This window comes from Gavia stellata, chromosome 1 (genome assembly GCF_030936135.1).
Source record: "Gavia stellata isolate bGavSte3 chromosome 1, bGavSte3.hap2, whole genome shotgun sequence".
Taxonomy (NCBI): domain Eukaryota; kingdom Metazoa; phylum Chordata; class Aves; order Gaviiformes; family Gaviidae; genus Gavia; species Gavia stellata.
Window position 1 is genome coordinate 84,328,819 of NC_082594.1, and position 24,996 is coordinate 84,353,814.

General features: G+C 41.1%; 1 protein-coding gene across 1 annotated transcript; it reads right to left on the reverse strand.

Moving 5' to 3' along the window:
* Positions 1–1,042: 1,042 nt before the first annotated feature.
* On the reverse strand, positions 1,043–23,835 carry CLTRN (collectrin, amino acid transport regulator). The gene is made up of 6 exons (XM_059824590.1): positions 23,769–23,835; positions 23,329–23,387; positions 15,762–15,847; positions 7,728–7,844; positions 4,755–4,949; positions 1,043–1,223 (listed from the first exon to the last, which is right to left on the reverse strand). The coding sequence occupies exons 1-6, from the start codon at positions 23,833–23,835 to the stop codon at positions 1,067–1,069; spliced, it is 681 nt and encodes a 226-aa protein (XP_059680573.1). The 3' UTR covers positions 1,043–1,066.
* Positions 23,836–24,996: the final 1,161 nt, after the last annotated feature.

Below are 24,996 nucleotides of genomic sequence, written 5' to 3' on the forward strand. Positions count from 1 at the left end.
TGTATGGCTGACTTCAAAGTAATCCAATAATGCAGTTTAGGGTCTGGCACCATTTGATGCCCTCAGCTCTCAGCCACACAAACAAGAAACACAGGTCTGAATGGTCTCTGCTGACTTACCACCACCTACGCGTTCTCATCCAGGTCGGGTGCACCAAGCCCAGCAGCTGGTGTTTCAAGTACTGAATCTTTTCAAAAGCTATCCAGCTGTCACATGAAGGTTCATCTGACCCCGGGTCGGCTATGTCTTGGAAATCTACTCTAGTTTTATTATTAAAAAATATAAGGAATTTTTTTTTCAAAGAGCTGTGAAATGCCCTCATAGATTTAATGAGAGCTGGGCCGCTAACCACAGACTGCACCTTTGGAAAATCTGCCCTTTGAGCAACTTTAAATTTCAAACTTTTGCAACTTTTTATTTCCAGGTCATGTGATCTGTGACTGACTGTTAAGTGAGAAACACTTTAGCACCAAATCTTTGGTAGCCCTAAAGCTATAGATGACCCAGCCACTTTTTAACCTGCTCTTACGGAGGCTGTGAAAGCTTTCTTTTTTCTCCTTAATAAATGAAAACTTTCATGCACTGATCACTATTCCATCCAGAGGCACACTGCATATCAGCAAACAGAAGTCATTTTACAGAGAAACTTTTGCATATGGCTTGAAGGAAAGCCCAGCAAGAATTGACAATGATAGATGATCTCCCCAGTGACATTCAGGAATAATGCAGTTTCACGTTTATATCAGGGAAAACCAAGCAATAGACATATTTAAATTATCATTAAAAATTAAATGCCTGACACAAGGCAGGTTTCAACCCTGTTCTGCCGCACATCTTCTGGAAATCTTTAGTGGATATCATTTGAGGTCTTCTCATTTGCTTTGCTCATGAACAAAAGCTTTGTAATGGAGGTTTGAGTGTATGTGTTATCAGCAAAAGGTTCTCTCGAGGGAAATTAAGTGAAAGGACATTTTTCTTGTCTTCATGTTTGACATTCAGGAGTAGAGACGAGATAAGGTAGGCACAGGAGTCTTTCAAAAAACCGCCAGATAGCAATGGCAGCATTTCATAAGGACGTGTACCGTTCATCATCTGCAGCAAAGACTCCATTAATGTGGCCTGCTTTCAAATCCAGTGTTTCACAAGGAATCCCATTCTCTACTGTTACTGTCACTTCGCCTTTCTCTTCTAAATTTTCTCTCTCTGTTGACTCTTTATTCTTTCTAAAAGCAAGAAAGAGAAAATCATCTTATTCTGTTGACCTGCAGCACTTTGGCACGATTCCACAGACAGAAAACTGTACATTTAATCATGAGTTTATTGTAAATTATGTTCTAAAAGGCATAATCTGGTGCACCTCTTTGCTGTTGTAAATATATCACCGAAGGTCCACAGATTGGAAGCCCTGGTTTAGTGGTCTGAGGTCAGGACTGGGAATCAGAAAACCAAGACTAAACATGTTGTACGTATGCTGTAAATATTACTTCACCTCCTTATTCTGTAAAATGACTGGAGGGTGCAGAAGGAAAAGCTGGTGCAAAACAAAAATAGAAAAAATCTCTAAATCTGTGTTTGCTTTACATCAGGAAGGACTGCACTAAACATCTAGTCTGACCGTGTTATGTATGTCATAGATTTCACACCATGATGTGGACAAATGAAAACATACTTTTTAGAAACAGATCAGCTTTAGACTATAGCCTCCAAATGTAGAGATTTGACTGCCCTCACACTCTTTGATGATCTTCTCCAGAAGTTAGGTACTCTTAATGCTGCAAATCTACATTTTCAGTTCAAACTTCATTAACAGCCACCTTCTTACCCAGTATTTTATACTTTTGTTTTCTAAATCGAACACTTGCACGGCTTTCACTTTTACATGTTCCAGTTCTCACCAAAAGCACATTAAAATAGTTGCTGAATAAAATTATCTAAAAATACAACCACGAGAAGATGTAATACAGAAATATCAGTCAACATGTCACGATGTTCCTTTAATTCCAGATTTATTCTGACCTTGAGATCTACTAGTTCATAGTTGAAAAACCTGCTGTACTTTACAGCTTGCACCATCAGCGGTTTCAGAGGATAAGAAACTCAAAGGTCAGCTCCACTGCTTCTTCCTATCCCGCAACATGTACTGTAACAATCTGACTCAGGACAATCCTAACAACCTGACTCAGTGTAACTGCTAATAACAGTGATATTAACAATAATAAAATTTTATTTACCTTTGGGAAACTCTTGGCATTACAGACTTGCTAAAAATAAACGTGGGGGTAGTAGTGAAAACCTCTGACCTCTGGCTGCTGTATCTGCTCTTATAGTGATAAAAGGAGTGTTCTTTATTACAAAAAATGTGGGGGCAGAACATAAAACAAGATACTAAGAAGCAGGTTCAAAAGAAATGAGAGGAGTAGGAGATGTATGGAACTCGTTGCCATAGGAATTCAGAGAAGCTAAAAATTTCTATGAGTCCAAGGGGAGACTCAACAAGTTAAGGGAAGAGAAAACATTGTGGGTTACCCAATACATGAAGACCAAATCCAACTCAGGAAGGCCTCCAGCTGCAAATTAGATGCTGGGAGAGTAATAGAGGGAAACGCTGTGTGTGCTTACTCTGTTTTCACTCTTCCCAAGGCAAATATTTATGGCCTCTGCTGCAGATGGGATTTTGGGGGGTAGGGGTAGACTTCAGTCTAGTTCAGCATAGCCAGTAGAGGATGGTCCTGCCCTGGGTATGTGCCAAATCTGTTATCGGAGAGGGAGGTGTCCTATTGCTGCAATGACAGGAGAACAAACATAACGCTGGGAGACAGTGTGTCTGATCCAGCTCACTGTAGAGCTAAGGGCTACAATCACATGGAACTCTTCAAGCTGCAGGCAGCTGCAGCTTGGAATTTTACATGTTGGCAGTGATGCACAGTGAAGACCTAATTAAGAAAATCTTTCAGTTCAAGAAATGACGCATGAGTCTAACTCATTACTGAAACTCCATTATTGGCCAATCATGTGCTTCCCTGCCACCCTGAGTACGAATGGCCTGAAGCACGTGCTTTTGGGCTTATCTGAACCAAGGTATTTAACTGATACTTTAAAGGCCTATAAAGACAAAATGACAGATTTATGAGAAGTCAACACCATCCTTGGGGCCAGATTTCCAACACAGCTTACTAGGCAACAGAGCTGCCATTATGTCAGCTTCGGACAGGTTTCCAAGAAAACTCATTACTGGACATGCTGAAAAATCATAGCTATTTAGTATAATTTATTTATTTTTTTTTATTATATTTGAAATGTTCAAAGACCCCCTTTAAGTTAGGCACTATATAGACACACAGAGGCATGATACTACACAGAGGGCTGAGAGGGGCTTCAGGTAGCAACGTTATTTTTCAATTCTACAGAGGAGGTTGCCTAGGTTCAGGGAATGAAATAACTCAGCCCATACCACATGGAAGGTTGCGACAGGGCTTAAACTATCCATAGATCCCAAGTACCTGCCCAGACTCTTTCCCCAACAGCATCTCTCATCTATTGTTTGTTGAATTTTGTTTTTTGAAAACAGAAAGGGGTTTTGCAAATTCATGCAACTCTTCTGAATGCAAAATACAACTGAAGGGATTCTGACTACGCTACTAAGGGTTCTCTATGAGAAGCACTTATCAATAAGTGTTGTTTTTCTGAGGTCTTTTGATGTTGTTTATCAAGGTGATAAGGAGGCAGAAATGAAAAGTCTCTGCAACACATCACTTTTCATATATGAATCCCTTGTTCTGATATATTTGAGGATGCAGTACATCATACAGTCAATAATTTCAACATTATCTAGTTGTCAGCAGAAATTTACCCTTTTTCAGTTCTTCTGCTGTATGACTCTGTTGCTGAAGTCATAATTCTCTGTTAACCTAACCTCCATGGCAGCCTTAAGCATGGCAGAAGCTGAACTTCTATGGCAGAATCCCAGCTCAGCTGAGAAATCTTTACTCTTTATGCCCAACTCTGAGCCAACAGAGATGGCAGGACCAAAACTCCACCTAGTCTCCGTCTTTCTCCAACATGCTCATGCTAGGGAAGCATGAATAGCCTTCTCTTTCTCACCAGCGTCACCACAGGGCAGAAACTCAGAGGAAAAGAGAGTATCTCTCTCCTACCCTACTGCCAAACAGCAAACACCTAGGCTTATGGGGACATCTGGTCATGAACCTGTGAAGGGCTGGGTACTTTAGACTCATCAGGTCATGAATGGCAGGTGAGACCATGCACAGTTCCATTGAGCAGGCCCTCTTCAGCCATATATTAATCATTATTGTGTCCTCTACTAAGGCTTCTCAAACTGCAGCAGCAAATTTTTTTCAGCCCTGCCAGCTTTTGACACTACTGCCCTGAAAGGGACACAGTCACTGCCAGCCTTCTCCCTCTTGGTAGCTATTTGGGTAGTCTGTAAGAGGAGGCTCACCTGTGGCACACAAAACCTTGAGAAGACTGACAGCAAATGTTGTTGTAAAGCTATCATCTCTATTTAAGTGGCCTCCAGGATCATATTCTTTTCCTCATTACACCCAAGCATTATTAAGGCATCTATACTTCACAATTAAAAATTTTAACACCTTTCTGCAGAAAGGACACATGGGTTATCTTCACCTATTGAGGGAGGGGGGCACAGCTATAATTTCTCTGAGGCTGATATGAAAAGCAAAACCAGTCCAGCTGACTTGCCATTATTCAGTTAAAACAGAAGCTAAGCCGCTTACTTCTTACGTTGCTGAATCCCTGCAGCAATGAGGAAAACAATTCCAGCCACAATTAGACAAAGAACAACACCAAATACGATAAGCCAGACCGGCGTGGAGGGTTCAACAGGAGGTGATAAGGTTGAGGTTATTTTCAGGAACTGCAGTGTTTTGTCACTCAGTAGGAAGGCACTGTTGATTCTGTTTCGGTTCATCCTTCATAAAAACACAAAGAACATCACAACTTTCATAAAGATATTTTTTAAGTTAAAAAGATAGAAGAAAAAAAAGGAATTTGCATGCATGTGCTGCAAGACTGGCAGGGCTGAATTTGATCCAGCATAATACTGGTAGGGTTACATAGACCTTCACTTTAACATAGACCTTGTCAGTAATCCATAGACACTCACACACTTACAGGGTTTTGAACACCAGACTTCCATATGTATTTATCTGAAAAACTGGGAAATACAGATGAGACCTGTAGTATTATTATTTATTTCAGTTTTGGACCATGTGCTGAAGACACAGTAGGTTGTAATCTGTGAGAGTGGTTCTGTTGTCTTGCTCATGCAGCATTCAAGATCAGCATGGGAGTGGCAGATCTACCCTGCAATGCTCAGAGGATTCACTTATCAATGCCCCTTGGTTCCTCAAACGGAACCATCCTGTGTGTTATGGGTCAGTACATCTGCTCTTGCTGCTGTAGATTTTCTTAGGTCCATGAAGCACAGGATACAATTTGGTCCAGAAGAATCACCCCCGACTGCCAACATGCCCTTCTTCCCTGCAGGATGCAGCTAAAGGGATTTGTACTTTGCACATTTTTTCCATTATGAGGAACTGTAACTCTGAGAAATACGCTTTTTCATATGAGTAGTACAACTGCTACCCTTCAATGGTTATCTTCACCCACATTCACTACTTCTAAGCATTTGCAGGTATTTCGGGATCTGAATCTAAGCAGCCTTAAGAGGCTTTAGCAGTATCTTTCATTAGCTTTTTCAAAATGTTAAAAATTTTTGAGAAAATGTATTACATATATTGGTCTTGAGAGATTCTTTTGATTGCAGTTGTATGTTTTACAGCAGCTCTTTCTTGTATACAATTCAATTTATTTACCATAGAGCAAGTATTTCCTAGGAACAGATATATGGGAAATACAGGTAAGATTTTTCAAATTTCTTTTCTTGGAAATCATAACGTTTGACTGTCCCTTAAACAAGAAGTTTTTAGCCTTAATGGAAAGACAGCATTCCTGGAGAGGACTGAAAGCCATGGCAGATTGTAAGACTCATTATACGGTAAGCCGTCTTTAATTTAGAAAAGATTTTCATCCTCAATGATATGAAAGGATCATTGTGAGCAGCTGAAATAAGCATTGTTCACCCTCATCTAATGGCTGGAGTTACAGAATTATGTGCTGAAACACATGCAGGCAACTACAGGTGCATTTTGTGTTTGTACATGCATAAATATATCTTGTGTATATTTATGCAACATCTTGGGTCTCATACAGAGCTCTGACAAGGTTTACCTTCCTCTTCATTCTTACTTTGTAGAGAATCTCATACAATAAAATTCTGGTCCACGGGTAGGGCTCTTATATTCTACTGTAGTATGAAGAATTTAAATAATAGTTTAGTATGGAAGCCTGCAATTAGAAGCAACTGAATAAAAAGTATTGTAGTTTTATAGACCATTTTACTTCTTGTTTCTAAGTTAGGTAGGAATTAAAACTCTTTATAAATAGCATATTCTTTATTGGGTGACAGACAACAGTTAAAAAACAAACATACTATAAGGGCATCCAATTTCTGTGGCAAACAGGGCACATAAAAGACTTAAATAAATCAGCTTATGCTACTAAACGTATCAAAGAATAACAGAAATGCAAAAACCCTGCATTCCAGCACTCTTACAGAGAGCTTCAGTGAATAAATAATCTGCTTCCTTCACTAATGCTATGAAGCTATTGTTTGGTGTCTCTGTAGGAAATAGTTTAATCTGCTCATAAGCTTAAAAGTTAATCTTTCCAAAAGAACACATACTCATTCATCAGGAATTAGGCATTACACCTCCACGGAGATAACATTAATTTTCACAACAAAGTACAGAATGCCTAAAAACAAAGAGGTCTGTTTTCCACTCTGTGCTTGAGAAATGTACATGAGTTATGCTGCTTGTGGGAGTCATCCCTATAAAACCCTTATGTAGGTTTGGTGGATCATTGAAGGCAGATTATCCATTTTTTCTTTTTCCCTCTTCAGCTCCACACTCTTGCTTTTATTGGCTACAGAATGCGACATCTAGTAGAAAGCAAACCGATTTGTACCGCATAGTACTTTGTACAAGCAATGCTCAGCTACGATATTGACTGGCATTCTAGAAAGAGCTGGTATGAAAAGAATGTGAGTATAAGATTGTTTAAACCAAGCTGGGACACAGCCAGCTCTGCTCATGAAGAGATCACACAAGCTTTTCTCATGTGAAAGCTGACTTCCAAATTAAGTCAGATGAACTGTACTTGAGAAGCACCGAAAGGGAGCCTATGGTTGTTAGTCCAAGTGTAGATGTACGTGTGGCATGCAATGAAAGTTAAATTATATAAATCCCACCCAGAAAGTGTGCAATTCCGTCATCTGAGGCAGAAGGCTCTCTCTCTGGGAAAGGCAGCAGCTGGATGATAGCAGTGTATGTGCCATGCACTGCACAGCAAATTACAGGTAACGAACTAGATTTCTTCTGAGGCTCCAGCATTAAGAAAGACTCCTTCCAAAGTTATAATCCCAAGGCTCACATGCTTTGCATTCTGTGCGACTGTTAAAAATCCTTCTAATGTCACATGCCTAAAAGAGGACTGACTCCCTGGTGTTTTAACTACTTGGATTAGTTCATCCTTAAAGAGGCAGAGTGCTCATTCATACAAGGCCTAGAGAGAGAAAGTATCCTCAGTCAGCAAGGAAGAAAAGGTTGCAGAAGCAGTGACTGTACCTGATGGCTGCCTCTACCTCACTTCCAGAAACAGTTGTCACATTTTTGGAAGAATCTGTGACCACAAACCAAAATGACACCCGATCTGTCACATTGCAGAGCAGCACATTGGAAATTCTGCAGATGGTTAAAACAAAAAACATCATTAAAGAAGCATGGAAGGAATTATTGAAATATATTAGATTTTCTTAAAATACTGCTTTCATCTAAAGGGGGAAAAATTCTTACTTTTAAAAAAGTTAACAGTTAATGCTCAAGGAAGAAATATCACTCACAGCATTTCCCATTTCCCAATATGATAAAAACAAATTAAGCTTATTGACACCAAAGTTGAGTCTTCAAATTAATTTCTGAATCTATTACAAACTTGCATGGTCTTGGACATACATTTAGCATAATCAAATGGAAAAATACATATTTGCATCTTAATCATCAGGGCTGTGGCAAAGGCCATATAATGAGGCAAATGCATTGGTGAACTAAGAATTTTGGTTTTGACAGCTAATACCACAGGAACTAGGCATGGGGGATTCCCCACGTGATTTTCAAGTGATTGCAGTCCTTCTACAGGATACATTTGTTGGAGGGAAGAGCAATGAAATTGATGTTATTCTTTTTGACATCTTTGTTGACAGAGTCAGGCACGGAGTGGAGGCAACAGCCTAAATGTAGACATTCTACTGGCACTGGCCTATGTCCTTTAGCTTATGGTATGACAAATATCTATCTGTTTTAAAAGAAGATTGCTCAGCTTTATGTGAAGTTAATAGTTGAAGGGCACAGGCATGCAGCATCTCATGGCATACTACGTAAAAAGTGTGAGAAATTTCTTTTAAATGCCTTTTTTCAGATTCTTACAAATTTGTTTTCTACCACTAATACTAGTAAATGGTGGAATTATCATCAGAAAAACCCCATGGAATGACATCATCATGAGTATTTAAACTAAAGAAATTAAGTCTAATACATTAGTACCATAATAGTGACTGAGGAAGCTGGTGCCCCTATGTTCTTCTCTGTTCTTACTTTATTCACACTAACAAACAAAGCAGCCAAACTTGTGTAATATACAGGAATTGTATAAGGTGGCATTTATTACAGCATGGCAAGGAATGTAGCATGTATCATAAAAGGATAGCCAAAGCCTTTACAAATTCAATGACAGATAGCTAGAGAGATAAAAATGAAAAAAATATTTAGTTCTATATCATTAATAAATAACCCAAAGAATTTGGCTCAGGATTCAGATTTACTGGCCATGTCCAAGCAGCGAGGAGATGTTCTGAAAGTCCAGGACCAAGAATTAGGATCATTTTTATTTCCAGATAGCAGCCTGGACTTGGTTCACCTTTGCACAAGGTCTATCTGGCCACAAGCACAACACAGCCGCCCTATCTTGACAGACCCTGCTGGGGATGATCAGTCTTCAGATACTACTTGCTGTTCCGGAGAAGGAAACCCTGCAGTGAGCCAGTGAAGAAAAATGCAACCCTCTTTTAATTAACTGCAGTGGTGCAGTGGTGTTTGTAATGCCCATTACTAACTACTATAATTGGTTTTAGCGTTTGGCCTGTCCATCATCAAAATGCAAATTTTAACACTTCCTTTCCAGCCTGTGCTCTTTCTCAGGGTGACAAATCCCCAGCTGCAAGCAATCCCCCCTGCCACAGAGGTCTGTTTTGTAGTGCCATCTGCTGGCTAATTACAAATATAATTAAATGACCCCTGCAGTGGCTGGAGGAGCAGGAAGCATGAGGTAGGAAGGAATATAAGGGAGCCAAAATTGCCCATCAATGCGTAGTCTCCATCCAGAAAGGAACGAGTTCGCTTTTAAGGCAGGACAGGCATTGGGTTGATCACAGTAGTTCATTATGGGTATTTTTCAGAAATATTTTACTTACTGCTGAAAGGTTTTTTTTGTATAGTGTTTTGGGTGCCTCGGGCAGTGCAACCTTTTACAGAGAAGGTATATATTCCATAGAGATATGCAATAAAATGGAAAGCAAAGATTTTGCAGAGCTGAAATACCCACTTTTGCCTCTCTGGAACAATGTCAATTTTGTAAATACAGAGAATCCGTATGGATAAAGGGGAAAGCCATCCCCTGGAATTTGAAAAGATGTTCACATCAGTTTGCTGGCAACAGTCAGAAGATGAAAGCAGATTTATTTCTCCCAAAACAAAAGCAAAGCACAAAATTTACAGGAAGGGGGTAAAAAAAAAGACTACTTTTGGCTCGTGGCTGACAAACTCTTGCTGACTTCACAGAATATCTAAAATTGTATCTGCAGAAGAAGAATTTATAACAGTAGGACCTAAAGCTTCATGTTACTGCAGTTCTTAAAGCTGGAATTTCTGTGGTGCAATCAAAAACTGGTCCAGGTAGCAAACCTGGGTTTGTGTTGCCCTACAGATGTTCTTGAAATGGGGTGATTGAGGAAAGTTTGACCCCCAAAAAGAAAGATAAATTTGGTAGATAAAGACTGGCAGAACACCCTGACTTTCTCATTCTCATTCAGAGACTTGAAGAGACTCTTCAACCTGGGGTCTTCCCTACAGTGCCAAGGCTTTCAGCACGAGATAGGGCAGTCAGTCATCATTAGAGGGAGCATCTCTCTCTTTCTAGAACAAAGAGCATTGAATTAATTGGGCAGCAAGGCTTACACTAGGATACGTAACTTTTGCTCCTTTCTGATCCCTGTTGTGTCTAAAATTCTTGCTTGACTATAAGCATCCAAAACCTGGCTTCACTGCTGCCAGTTTTTCATCAGCAGAATCTGAATGTTGTACATCCTTCCAGGCTCCAAAGAGAATAATACCACTCACAAGAAGTTCAAAGGGGATTGAGTGAACACCAAAACAGACTGGTTCAACAAGCACCAATGTGGCAATTTCTTTGCAGCTGGTACACCTTTTTTTTTTTCACCCTGTGCTGTTTGCATGCAGGTTGCATTCACAGCATGCAGAATCAGTACAAAACTATGCCCTTACACTGTTTAGATTTGAGAAACCTGACTTCTCCATGCACTATGCTAATTAAGTGAACTTGTAAACATATTTGTGGACATCTTTTTATTTCCTTAGCAGGTTATGGACTTTTGTCATGGGGATTATAGGAGACTGTTATCACCAAAATGACAAGATCCTGCTTCTGCCTTATGGCACCATGGCAAGAGTCCAAAATTGCATTTCCTTTAATATACGCAAGTGAACATCAGTGAGTAGAGTGCAGGAAACCCCGATGGTTCCTTGGCCTGAAACACCATCATTGTTCCTTATGGAGATTTAAAGGACTGGTTAGGGGCAAGAAAGAGCTGCCAGAGACTCAAAGGGAGCTGGGTGCCTACAGTGGCCGTTAGCTCGTGGGAGAAGCACAGTCCCCAAGCCCCAAGTGTCTAGCTCCAGCTCTCCCAAAAGCATCAGCCCTCTTCCAACCCAGTGCTGTGCAGCTGCTCCTGCAAAGGAACGTTATTTTCTTCCTTTCTGTGAACAGCAGCCATGGGATCACCTTGACGTAACAGCTTTAACTCTAGAAGCTTATTTTTTGTTCTAAACAGTGAAAATATTTTTAGTATCAAAATAGCCTGTCTTAGGAAGATGGATTATGTTGATGCTTTTTTTTTGGTTACTTCATGAGGAAAACTGAAGCTTCTTTTATCTACAAATGGGGGGAAGATATACCAAAAGTAGATTCTATTACTTAAATGAAAGTAAATGTGATGACATTCCTTCTGCTCTAAAGATTAACTAGTCTAAGACCCAAAAGAGGTGCATATTATTTCAAATGAGTCACAGATTAGAGAAACTAGGGTTACTAACGCAGACTACAGACAATCATTTTTAACACTGAGAGATCAAAGGTTGGCTTATGTAGTTCATGAATGTATGTATTGAGAATGAATTGAAAGGCCATATATAGAGCAGGAAATAAAGGGGTTTTATTTCTCCACTGAAAAAGAAGTATTTCTTTTATCTGTATTGATAATTACTGAGTAATTTGATGGATTGTGTCTTTCTTCTGTTTCACACAAACTTGAAAATTTGAAAAGCCTTTCAAACATTAAACACAGCTCCATGATTTATTAAATTTTAGCTTAGAAATTAACTTTAGAGAACTCGAGATGTAATGTGCAATCCTGTCCATTCTGCGTTGGATCACTCAGTGGTTACACAAGGACAACCACAGCACCAACTGCTGTTTCCAGCAGCACATTCAAATGCTTGTTGTTACAGGATGGCTTTTATCCAGCTTCAGAAGCCTAACAAAAGGTGACTTTGAATCTCCAAAATGATGGGACAGACTGCAACGACGATTATGCTGATCCACCAGACAAATTATTTTGGGGCCTGATCCAGCTTGTTGAAGTTAATGGTATTTGGTCTCATGTGGGAGTTAGTTGTGGCTGTGAGTTACTGCAGGGCTGTGGGTGTGTTAGAAATTAATGGGATGTTAAAGGGGAGGTTTGTCACATCCTGGTTATGGCCCTGTGCAGAATCTATACCCTAGCAGAACCAGTATTTGGTTATGTACGTTACTGGTGAATTTTTCATAAGTCTTTAATTAACCAGATGCAAAATTTGGGTAAATTTAGATGCTACCAGAATGCAATCACAAGCAATTTGTTTGTTCTTTTATGACACAATAATTGATCATTGACCTTTTACAGCTCCCGAAGAAAATCTGTTGGCATTTATCTGTAAAAGCTCCTGTAGTGTAATGTAATTTATTTGCCACAAGCTCCTGCTTCTGCCTCCCTCTTCACCACACTGCAAGCCCCTGCCACTATCCTTATCAGCTATGTGAGAGTGCCGTTCCTGTGTGCACGGCATGCTGCTGTACCTTCTGGGATGCTGAGTGCTCCCACACCTCCACACCCACTACAGAGAGGATGGAGACGGAATGCACTCCTTCCTCTATACCCAGTTTCTTCCAGCTGCCAGCCACAAGGGTAGGGAAAGGAGTGCATTATTTCCAGGACTTCTAACAGGATGGAGGCTTTCATAGCTTTCCTGCTCCCATGTAACAGGCAGGTTATTTGGGTTGTATTGGGAGGTTCATCTAGCTCTCCATCACTGAACAAGGACTCTGAGGTACCTTGGGATTTGGGAGAGATCTATGGATAGGAAACTCCTCAGCCTGTTGCCTAGTAAGTTGTACCAGATGTCAGAGCTGTACAGCTGTCCTTCAGTTGACATGCTGTTTACACATGACCCCAAAGGTATCTAGAAGTCCTAGAAGAGTTATCAGTTATACCTCCAAGGTACCCCCCAACAAGTTATACCCAGCACTGTTTAACATCTTTGTTGGCGACACGGACAGTGGGATTGAGTGCACCCTCAGCAAGTTTGCTGACGACACCAAGCTGTGTGGAGAGGTCGACACGCTGGAGAGAAGGGATGCCATCCAGAGGGACCTTGACAGGCTTGAGAGGTGGGCCCATGCAAAACTCATGAAGTTCAACAAGGCCAAGGGCAAGGTCCTGCACCTGGGTTGGGACAATCCCAAGCACAAATACAGGATGGGCGGAGAATGGATTGAGAGCAGCCCCGAGGAGGACTTAGGGGTGTTAGTTGAGAAGAAGCTCAATGTGAGCCGGCAGTGCTCGCTTGCAGCCCAGAAAGCCAACCGTATCCTGGGCTGCATCAAAAGAAGCATGACCAGCAGGTCCAGAGAGGTGATTCTGCCCCTTTACTCTGCTCTTGTTAGACCCCACCTGGAGTACTGCATCCAGCTCTGGGGCCCCCAACATAAGGACATGGACCTGTTGGCACGAGTTGAGAGGAGGGCCATGAAGATTATCAGAGGGCTGGAGCACCTCTTCTATGAGCACAGGCTGAGAGAGTTGAGGTTGTTCAGCCTGGAGAAGAGAAGGCTCCAGGCAGATCTTACAGCAGCCTTCCAGTAGCTGAAGGGGGTCTACAAGAAAGCTGGAGAGGGACTTTTTACAAGGGCATGTAGTGATAGGAGACAAGGGGTAATGGCTTTAAGCTGAAAGAGGGTAGATTTAGATTAGATATAAGGAAGAAATTCTTCAACATGAGGGTGGTGACGCACTGGAACAGGTTGCCCAGAGAAGTTGTGGATGCTCCAACCCTGGAAGTGTTCAAGGCCAGGTTGGATGGTCTTTAAGGTCCCTTCCAACCTAAACCATTAGGAAAAACTTCTTTACTGAGAGAGCGGTGAAGCACTGGAACAGGCTGCCCAGGGAGGTGGTGGAGTCACCATCACTGGAGGTTTTCAAACAACGTGTAGTTGTGGCACTGTGGAACATGGTTTAGTGGGCATGGTGGTGTTGGGTTGATGGTTGGACTTGATGATCTTACAGGTCTTTTCCAACCTTAATGATTCTGTGTGTGTGATATGATTCTATGATTCTATAAGGAAGTCCTATACCATCTTAAAAAGAGGTAAAGATGCCCACACCTAGCTGTTTCCAAATATTATACTGACTTCTCCTCTGACAAACGTAGTAGCAGGAAATTATTGATGTGTGCAACCCCACCTCCAAACTGGAGTAACACTGACATTATCATATTTGTCCATAGGAAAAATCGTCTTGGTAGGAAACTGAACTAAGTGAGCATAAATTCTGTGATTTCCCAGAGTGGATAGAGATAACTTCCATTAAAACTTTAAGTCTTTTCATACTGGCTTGATTTTTTCCCATTCCCACACCAATCTTTCTAATATTCGTTGAGTTTGCAGAGAGCCATGGTGCTTGAAGAGGAAAAAGATCACCGGCTTCTGACACAGGTTCTTTGCTCTGTGAAGACACCATGACTTTGAAGGAAAAGAATAATTTTAAAAATGGACCTGGGACTGAAATAAGTATACAAAAGCAAATCTTTATGGATCAGATACTGGATGAAAACTCTGCTAATTTGAAAACCTGAAAAAAAGCCCTGCATAATCATCTTTAGCTTGTATCTTGAACTAATTTTTTTAAGTGTCATTTTAATTGGGTGCAGTAACATACTTGGCTGTTTTTGTTAAGCTTGGTGTAATGGCTCTCTTGCTCAAAGGAGACAACTTCTGAAGAATCAAAAAGAAACAGAAAGGAATCAAACACTCCTCTTACATGGAGGGGGGAATCACCTTCTATTTAAGAGAAAGTGCAGCAGCCACAATAATCATCATGTGACTAAACTCAACTAATAATTTTACAAATGTGGAATATGCTTCATCTGATGCAATGACAGCCTGAAGCAGCTTTTTTAAAAGTAAATTGAGAACCCCATGCTCATTAGCCTACCAGAACCATAAATCTTTCCTTTAAGATTGAAAAACAATGAAAAAATAATAGGCCTATAGAAATACACTTACAAGGTTTCTCATTTAAGAAAGATAAGAACATTCTGAAAATACAGCTTGCTAAATGGTCTGTCTAATCTGGTATCTAATTTCCTAAGTAGCAAGGATCAGAAGCCTCAGAAGAATATTCAATACCTCAGGGTAGATTTAATCCCAAAACCAATTAAAGGCTGATTTATGTCTGAACTGCAACATCTGAAACTTCTTGATGCTAGGTAACTCAACCGCTGAAATATTAGGGATAGATACCCCCAGCAGAACACAGCACTAGCATAGCTATCCACCTTCCAGTTCTCTGAGTCAGCTCATTTTCAGCATACTGCTGAAGCTGTGCTCTAAGAAAACATGCACCAAAGCTGCTTATTCAAGGATGTGTACTGCATTTCTTGACCTTGCCAATGTGTCCCTTCACCTCCTCCCAGTATGGTCTCCAGAAGTTATCATGTCTTACTGCCAGATTCTGCTAGAGCTAATTGACACAGTCCCACTGAGATCCACAGCTGTGTCACTTCACATCAACAGGGATACGGTCCAAAGCTTGAACATTGCTTAAGACAGAGAGAGTGTGATGTTTAACATATATCTGGGTGTCAAAGAAATATACTGGAACAGTCTGTTTTTTGAAGCTGTATATAATGATTTCTACAGTTCAGTACAGCAGAGATGGGCCACTACATGCAGCATTATTAATATGTATAAGGCAAGTCAGAGTATACGCTTACTGAGTTGTGTTCTTGCTGGAATATCTTCTCATTGCAAAAGCCACCATTGCTTTGAAGAGGTACTCTTCATTAGCATCCCAGACATACTGAAAAGGAAGATGGAAAATAATCAGTTTTAGCACCAGTGCTGGCAGTACAGAAAGGGAAAAGAGTCACTGAACTTGAAATGCTATATTGATCAAGAAAATTAATAAATTCTCTGGTTGTGCTACAAAAACAAATTTCTGTCCATTATTTAGTGTGCACAAAGGACTTTTTCTAATGGCTGTTATAAAGCGCAACTTAAAGTGCATACAGTGTTTCCAAAAACTGAATGAATTGAATGTTTCTGAAAGCTGACCAAACTGGAGATGTAAAGTTTCTTGTACCAAAGAGTAGGCATATTACTAGAATTTTCCCCACACAGCTGCACCCACGGCCTTGCCTCTTTTTGCTGGATAAACCCTGTTAAAGTAGGTTTAAATCCACTCTCAAAGACCATTTGGCTCTGCCTAAAAATAAAAAAAAAGCTAATGTTGAAGGTAGTCTCTGGGAGTTGGATATCAGGACACCAGGAAATAAAACAAGATTATGACCTTATTGCTGCAGGCCATCCTTGCAACAGGAAGACAGACTCAACTATAGTACAAATTACTACATTGCACGTGAGACAAAAGAAAGAAAATAGCATCCTTACTACTTCAATAAGAAGTAAAATACAGACTCCAAAAACTGTTGTCTGTTGTCTTGATGAAAAATCATGCTTCCGTAATTTCAGTTTTCTGAGATAGCTTCACTAGGTTCCCCCGGGCTTTCATTCACATATGCAATTCTAATGACCTGTAAGAACTCTACCTATTACATTTTTATAACAAGAGCCATGACTGAGGCATACTTATTGAATTTCCCCTTTCAGCAGATTACAAAGATTAATAGTTTCTTGGAATTATATTAATGGAGGTTAGAGGCAGCTTTCTTCAGTCAATCAGAATACAAATCTAACCTTTAACTTTCAGCATTAAAAAAATCTGCACTGTAATCATCCAAGCCAGAAACTCAGCCATGTGGATACTTAATGCTGTTGACAACTTGGACCTACTTTTTCATGGGCCTTTATAACACATTCAAAAAACAGAAATGCACATCAAAAAGTAGTTAACAGCACTAAAAATGCCAAATCTTAATTCTGGTTTTTGAATTCTGATTTTGGATGCACGGAGCTGCAACCTCTCCGCAGTAAGAAGGAATCCAACTTCCAGGCATCAGCCCTCATTTTGCTTGGATATCCTGTGGACTGGGAACCTAAGCAGGGAAGGAAGCAGTCACTTAAAGGGCAGAAAGTCATACTGATCATATTTATCATCCCTAGACAAATGATGAATTGTGAAATGGTCTCTCTGAGATACGGTAGGACAGGGACAACAAAGCTGAGCAACAGACAACTTGAGTAGCATTAAAATCCAGATGCAGTGCTGAGAATCTGGGTTCTGACTCACCACTCTTGCCTTGTGAATGAAGGGAGGTGTAAGCATACTGTGATAATGCATGCCAGTCTGGGAATTTAAACTGGGGGGAAAAAAAAAAAAAAGAGACACTCTTTGAAAAGAAATTATAAAAGCCTGTATTTTGTTCCCACTGCACTGATGAAAACGTGACAGTAATGACAACAACCAGTACTAAAAGACATGAGGAGGAACTTCTTTACTTTGAGGGTTGTAGAGCACTGGAACAAGCTGCCCAGAGACGTTGTGGAGTCTCCTTCTCTGGAGATATTCAAAATTCACCAATTCACCTGGATGCATTCCTGTGCAATCTGCTCTACGTGAACCTGATCTGGCAGGGGCTTGGACTAGATGATCTCCAGAGGTCCCTTCCAACCCCTGTCATTCTGTGATTCTGATTCTGTGTAATGTAGTAGAGGAATTAATATAGATGAGAGCCATAAAACTATTTATCATAATTTTAAAGACCTCTGTATTTAAACCACAGAGCACAATTTGCAGCACTAAAAGGGAAGATCTTCCTTATTCTGTGTGTGGTACTATTGACTGAATCCCTACATGCCATCTGCAGTCTTTGAGAACAGGTGCAAAAGAACAGAAAAAAAATCATTTGTTATCCAGTGGATTAAACCAGCTGTAGAGATAATTTAACCAGTTGTCTTGAAAATGGATAATGATGAAGCACACTGTTTCATGCCTACATGGACACAAATGCAATGCAGCACTACCAAGTATATGTACTTGATATGTTTATGTTTAGTGCAGTACATGTATATACGCACAATTCATCACTATCAAGTATTCAGTTTTCATAAATAATGCAGTAGCCTAGAGCTTCTTTAAGTCAGAGTAACAAAAAGGGCATCTCAAACCAAGAAAAATAATTTGTAGTGAGGAACTCCAGCCCCAGCTGAAAGAGTAAGCACTTTAAAAAAGACAGAATAAGCAGAAAGCTGCAAGAAATGGAGGGGGAGACAGGCAGAGAAAGCTCAGCAGAAGTCAGAGGTCTGCTTGAGTGAGGAGAAGATGCTGAAGACAACCTTCTAGGCAGAAGGGCAAGAAGCCCCATGAAAAGAGTGATCAGATGGGAGGTAGAGGAGATGGAGATGGCAGTGGGCTCCATATAGGCTTGCCAACGTGACGCCCATCTACAAGAAGGGTCGGAAGGAGGATCCGGGGAACTACAGGCCTGTCAGCCTGACCTCGGTGCCGGGGAAGGTTATAGAGAGGCTCATCTTGAGGGCGCTCACGGGACACGTGCAGGATACCCAAGGGATCAGGCCAAGCCAGCACGGGTTCATGAAAGGCAGGTCCTGCTTGACCAACCTGATCTCCTTCTATGACCAGGTGACCTGCCTAGTGGATGAGGGGAAAGCTGTTGATGTTGTCTACCTGGACTTCAGCAAAGCCTTTGACACTGTTCCCCACAGTATTCTCCTAGAGAAGCTGGCGGCCTGTGGTTTAGACAGGTACACTCTTCGCTGGGTAAAAAACTGGCTGGACGGCCGAGCCCAGAGAGTTGTAGTGAATGGGGTGAAATCCAGCTGGCGGCCGGTCACAAGCGGAGTCCCCCAGGGCTCAGTTTTGGGACCGGTCTTGTTTAATGTCTTCATTGATGATCTGGATGAGGGGATAGAGTGCACCCTCAGCAAGTTTGCAGATGACACCAAGTTGGGAGGGAGTGTTGATCTGCTTGAGGGTAGGAAGGCTCTGCAGAGGGATCTGGACAGGCTGGATCGATGGGCTGAGACCAACTGGATGAAGTTCAATAAGGCCAAGTGCCGGGTTCTACACTTTGGCCACTACAACCCCAGGCAACGCTACAGGCTTGGGGATGAGTGGCTGGAAAGCTCCCCCGCAGAAAAGGACCTGGGGGTGTTGATCGACACCCGGCTGAGTATGAGCCAGCAGTGTGCCCAGGTGGCCAAGAAGGCCAACGGCATCCTGGCTTGTCTCAGAAATGGTGTGGCCAGCAGGAGCAGGGAGGTGATCATGCCTCTGTACTCGGCGCTGGTGAGGCCGCACCTCGAATACTGTGTTCAGTTTTGGGCCCCTTACTACAAGAAAGACATTGAGGTGCTGGAGTGTGTCCAGAGAAGGGCGACGAAGCTGGTGAGGGGTCTGGAACACAAGTCTTATGAGGAGCGGCTGAGGGAGCTGGGGTTGTTTAGCCTGGAGAAGAGGAGGCTGAGGGGAGACCTTATCGCTCTCTACAACTACCTGAAGGGGGGTTGCAGAGAGGTGGGTGTTGGTCTCTTCTCCCAAGTGACTAGTGACAGGACTAGAGGAAATGGCCTCAAGTTGCACCGGGGAGGTTCAGGCTAGATATTAGGAAAAAGTTCTTTACTGAGAGAGTAGTGAAACATTGGAATAGGCTGCCCAGGGAGGTGGTAGAGTCACCCTCCCTGGAGGTATTCAAGGAGCGTGTGGATGTGGCATTGTGGGATGTAGCTTGATGGACATGGTGCTGTGTGGTGTTGGGTGGGTTGGTTTTTGGTGTGTTGTGCCTTGTTGTGGTTGTGTGGTGGTTGGCTTGCATGGGTTGGTTTTTTGTTTTTTTTTTTTTTTTTGTTTTGTTTTGTTTTTTTTTTTTCAGGTTGGACTTGATGATCTTACAGGTCTTTTCCAACCGTAGTGATTCTGTGATTCTGTGATTCATATGAACAAGAACCTCTTTACATGACTGCATGCAGGAATATGCAGGGGGGAGGCAACATAATGAGGAGGAAAAGTATGGCAAGAATACCTTTAAAACTAATAAACTGTATGAACTCAGGACAAGTGGGCACGAATTGCCAGAAGCCAATTTCTGATCATCAACTTTCTCCAGTCAGAGGGATAGGTGCAAAGAAACCTGAATCGTTCCACTGTGGGGCTTTATCAGTTTCATCTTTATCCTCCAATTGCAAAGGCCTGGACTGCAGCTGATGACTGAGGATGTTGCTTCTGTTCTTATGTTCCTATGAAGTACAGCTATTGATGCACATTTTGTGCTGCTATAGAGGAAATGTATTAAATCATTTGTAACCACACACTATAAACATAGAATAACTCTGTTATCAATGAAACCTTACATGATGGTGTCAGAACTATTAATGCTTACCATCTTCTTTGCTCTACAAAGGCACAAACACTTGGGCTCAGCTGCACTTGCCATCCTTTATACGTTAAGAAGGAGCAGAATTAGACAGAACTGACTGTGAAAGCCAGTCTTAAGTGTCTGTTAGTGAAAGAGGAGGTTGATGAGATAATGGGTAAAAGATGATGAGTGTAGGTTGTTGATGGGGTGAAATGCTATAGTAGTGCTCTAAGGAAGACAAAATTTAAGCTACCAGAACGAGATTATAATATTACAAGATTGCCCTGAGCAACCTGATCTGATTCCAGCATTGACCTGGCTTTGAGCAGCAGGGGACTAGGACTTCCCAAGGTACCTTCCCTCCTGAATGGTTCTGTGTTTTAACTAGACAGACATTCAGACTGCAGTGTGGCTACAGACACATGACCACACTTCGGGGTCCCATTTGGTGACAAGACACCAGGTGCGTATCAGCCTTTCTTCCCTTCATCCTCTACCCTGGAAGCAGCCTGAATACATGAGCCAGAAGGGAAGTACACCTTCTACTTCAGCTGGCTGCAGCCCCTGATGTGCCAGCTATTTGACTCTCATGGTTAAACTGAGTGGTGACAGAGTTACATAGACTTCTCAGTGCACATCACTTCTGCTCACTCCCTAGTTGTCTTTGGCCCTTTTGAATTAACTCTCTACCACTCTGCTAACACCAGGAGTGACTAGCAACTATTCCAGAAGCCACTCAAAGTTAGCACCATCCTTAGAGAGAATCATAAATCATCTTCCTTCCATTTAGGCTTACAGACACCATGTTTCCTCCCACCGGTTAGCAAACAATGTCTCTGTCAAGTACACCCATTATTTGCAAATAAAATGATAACAGCTAAATACTTACGGTATCTTAGCTGCTCTTTCCAGCTTCACTGTGATAAGAACTATATAAATACGCTAAATAGCACTCCCTGCTTCAAAGTACAGCCTACCTTGTGAACAAATTAAAAAAAGGTGTCCTGTCTTTATCAGCCTCACACAAAGTGGATGGCATGCACTAAGCCATGTGGAAAACTACACTAACCTATTTTCTATGCCCCTGAATGTTCATTGGAGTTATCCCGCCAGTCCTAGAGCAAAAAGCCCACAGTATCAGGGTTTTCTGTTACCATCTAGCTTGAAGTGACTTGGAAATGAATAAAACAGAATTCAGTAGCAGAGCATCATACCAAGATATTATAAGCTGGCTGTGTCCTACTGTGATACAATGACACTATTACGCTTTTCTTTGCTAAAATAAATAAATAAAATCAAGAAGTGTCCCAAATTCTTCAACCAAAATGAATTTCAGTTTGATAGTAGTTTCAGTTTTCAATTTCAGTCATTTGCAGAGAAGATTGCAATGGCTATGAAAAGCAACTACTACCTGTGCACTTAATAAATTGTTCATTGTTTATGGATAATTTCATATGGCATCATACCACTTTCAGCATGTTGTTGTTCTAAAATGCTGTTCTAGATTGTCCCATTCTCAGGGCTTTCACACACTTTGTTATATGAAATAAACTACTATCTATCTACAAAAACCAATAGACTCCTCAGTTATTGCTTTTTTCTTGTAATATAAAATGCCTTTAAGATTAATGACTTGTATCATACCCTTTTTGGATGAAAAATAAAAAAAAAAAAAAATCACAAATGATCAAACAAACCCCCCTTATTTTACTATAGTTGGAGAAGTAAAAAGCACTAAGAAAGAGCATTACTGGGAACTGAAATTTTAATTCTTTGCTACTATTTTGAACTAAGATTAAATCAAAATATCAGTGGTTATCATCAAAATATTAGTGGTCATTATCAAAAGGTGCTTCAATAATGATTTTGACATATTTTCAGCCATAGGTTTACACTATTTTTAATGAATTTTTAAACAAACCAGGTTCGCACTACTGTTTAATTAAAGTCTCTCACCCAAGAGAATTGACTTCAATACGAATATCCATAAATACTTCAGCATGTATCTTGAATATTTCTTCCCAATTTGTCTGGTTTATGATGTTAACAGTGGAATTAGGTCCCTGCTAATGTTAGTCTAAATTACCTGATATTTCAGGGCAATTTTAGAATGGCTTCTACAGTCATAGGGAGATTGTCATATCTCCAATCTCTTATAATGTGTAACCTACTGCTTTTTGTTTCCCAGGGCTCCTAACATAATCAGACACCAGACTTCCAGTGGAGATGACTGTCCAAGACATTTCGTATCTAATTTTATGCTGAGCCCTGTAACACACTGCAGATTTGCTCTAAGCATTCAAAACTGCAAACGAAGTACTGGGCTCTGCCATATTTCATAGTGCTTTAGATCAGGAAGGACCATTCAGTCATCTAATGTCCCAATCTCTTGTGTATCACAGATCCTTACTGCTCGGACTAGTATTTCTACATTAAGCCCAAGGACTTGAATTAAGCCAAAGCATTTCAGTCCTCATGAGACTAGCCTGTGCGCCACAGGCAGAGAAGAAAGGCCACTATCTGAAGCCCTACATTAGTAGAGAATTGATGAGATATGCTTGAATGATCTCTACAGATCATGCTTGCCTGAGAGCCTGAAATAAGTCCCATTCCATGCAGACCTAACAATCTTTTCCTGCTTCTCTTCCCAGACATGCTTGACTTTACAATCAGCACTCTCAAGCAGAAGTGCTTTTCCCAAAATACACTTAGATTTATGCAGCACCTCTCATGCATGAAGTGTAACATCGCTACCGTTTTTCCAGGAAAAAAAAAATCTTTGACAGAAAATTATCTTTATGAAAAGGCAAGCTTTATACTTCTCTTAAAAGATGCCATTTTAAGGAGTGGGCTAGTCAAATGTCAAGAAATGGATGCCTGGATCATGACTTGAGCAAGCTATTACAATTAACACTTCAGAACAAATTGCTTGTGCTGCCTTCAGAAGTATTACTTCTATTTTGGCAGATATTCCATTAGAAAAAATATGTGAAGATACTTTACTTACTGCGTTATCTCCCAAAGCTGTTTTGATACTAAGCCGTACTTTGAAAGCATTCTGTGCATCTGACACAAAGAGAAAAAAGCAAACATATATTGCTAGTCAGCCAAAATAGGATTTTAAATCATTTACTTCTCTAATTATTTCACAAATGGCAGCTTCTAAATGTGTCTTAACAGATCATCTGGTTAGGAGAACAGAAGTTACTAGCTTGAAAAAAGCCACAGCCCTACAGAGTCTCAGTGAGGTTTACCATGACCTGTTTAATTGAGATCAACCTCCATACTCAATTTGCAAACTCATAAAAGAAGCGAATGCTCAGAGTTTCAATCTTCAAACTGGAGACAACCAGTTGAAATAAAAATCTGAGAAGCTGGCAGCTTTGTGGGCATAAACTCATAGCTACATTTACCTGGGGAAGGATGGGAATCAGCTCCAAAACTTACCTGGCTTGCAGAGCTCAGCATGAGCAATGGCAACTAGAGAGAGAGTAAGCAGCAAAACCCGTAACATCCCGTCAGCGTGGAAAGGTTGAGGCAAAAAGAAGTGAGTCTCCCCTGTAAAGCACTCTTAAACTTTCTGTGACCCAGGATTAAAGCATCAGCAGCACAAGTGAGCAACCAAGTAAAAGGTTTAATAATTAACCCCCGTCATTTTAGCTAAAACAGGCACTAGAAACAACTGTCTTCTGTTAGTTATTTACTACCTTTCTCTGTATTAAAAAAAAGGCCATAACAAGATTTTAATTTTCCTTCTTCATTTTTAGAATAATACAAAACTTCACACAGTGCTCCAGGCCAACCTTTTTTTCCCCCAGATGTGATGTCAGACAGGCACACAAGATGTCTGAGGAACACAGCACCAGAGCAGCCGGTGACTACAGTGGTGGGACGCCGTGCTGTTACCCACAGCAGGTGAATTTGAAACTTGGCTGCCACCAGATCTCAAAGGAAGCTGCCACCTGGCTTCCTTGGGAAATTGGCTGGCCCCACAGAGGGCTCTTGAGGATAAAGGAAGACTGGGCACCCTTTTCATCCCTCTAAAGGAAAGGCATGATGAACACAGAAGCCCTGGTCCCCAAAAACAGGGCTCCAGATTTGCCCCTCATTTGCCTTTGAACTCCCAGCACTTCTGAAGGGCAGACCTGGTGGCCCCAGTGCCATGTCCCCCCCCATCCCTGCCCCAGTCCCACTCCTGTGTCCTAGCTCAGGAGATTGCCTGAGCCTGGCAGAGCAAACGCCTTGTTCCACACAAAAAAACCCACATCTGAGGCATCGCTTTGCACAAAAACAAGTTATAAAGGTGGAGAACTACTTTCTTGCTGTTGGAGGATTGTTATGGTAGCAACTGGAGTAAGAAGAGGTGCAATAAAAGGGCTTCATACGAAGCATGTTGAATAAGGGCATATTCTTGTTTTGTAAACATGAGATGCTGTGTATACAAATACATACACATGTATGTTAATATTTTAATGATGCACTCTACAGTATTAGCCAAATGTTTACCAAGATGAAGAAATAAATGCAGAGGAGAAAGAATTCAGAAATTGAAATATATTGCAGGTACTTGAACAGTCTTTGCAATCTGGGCAGCAAGACAGGATTATTTTATTCTACTCTGCTGCTGTGCTCCTCCTGTAGCCACTCTGATTAATGGTTAGTTCCTAAATTGAAG

Bases quoted from the DNA above. Each gene is read 5' to 3' on its own strand.
- CLTRN (XM_059824590.1), bottom strand. From the start codon at position 23,835: ATGTTACGGGTTTTGCTGCTTACTCTCTCTCTAGTTGCCATTGCTCAT. The intron at 15,848-23,328 runs GTAAGTAAAGTA...CTTCCTTTTCAG, and splicing joins CAGCTTTGGGAGATAACGCA to TATGTCTGGGATGCTAATGA. The intron at 4,950-7,727 runs GTACAGTCACTG...GTTTTTATGAAG, and splicing joins GAGGTAGAGGCAGCCATCAG to GATGAACCGAAACAGAATCA.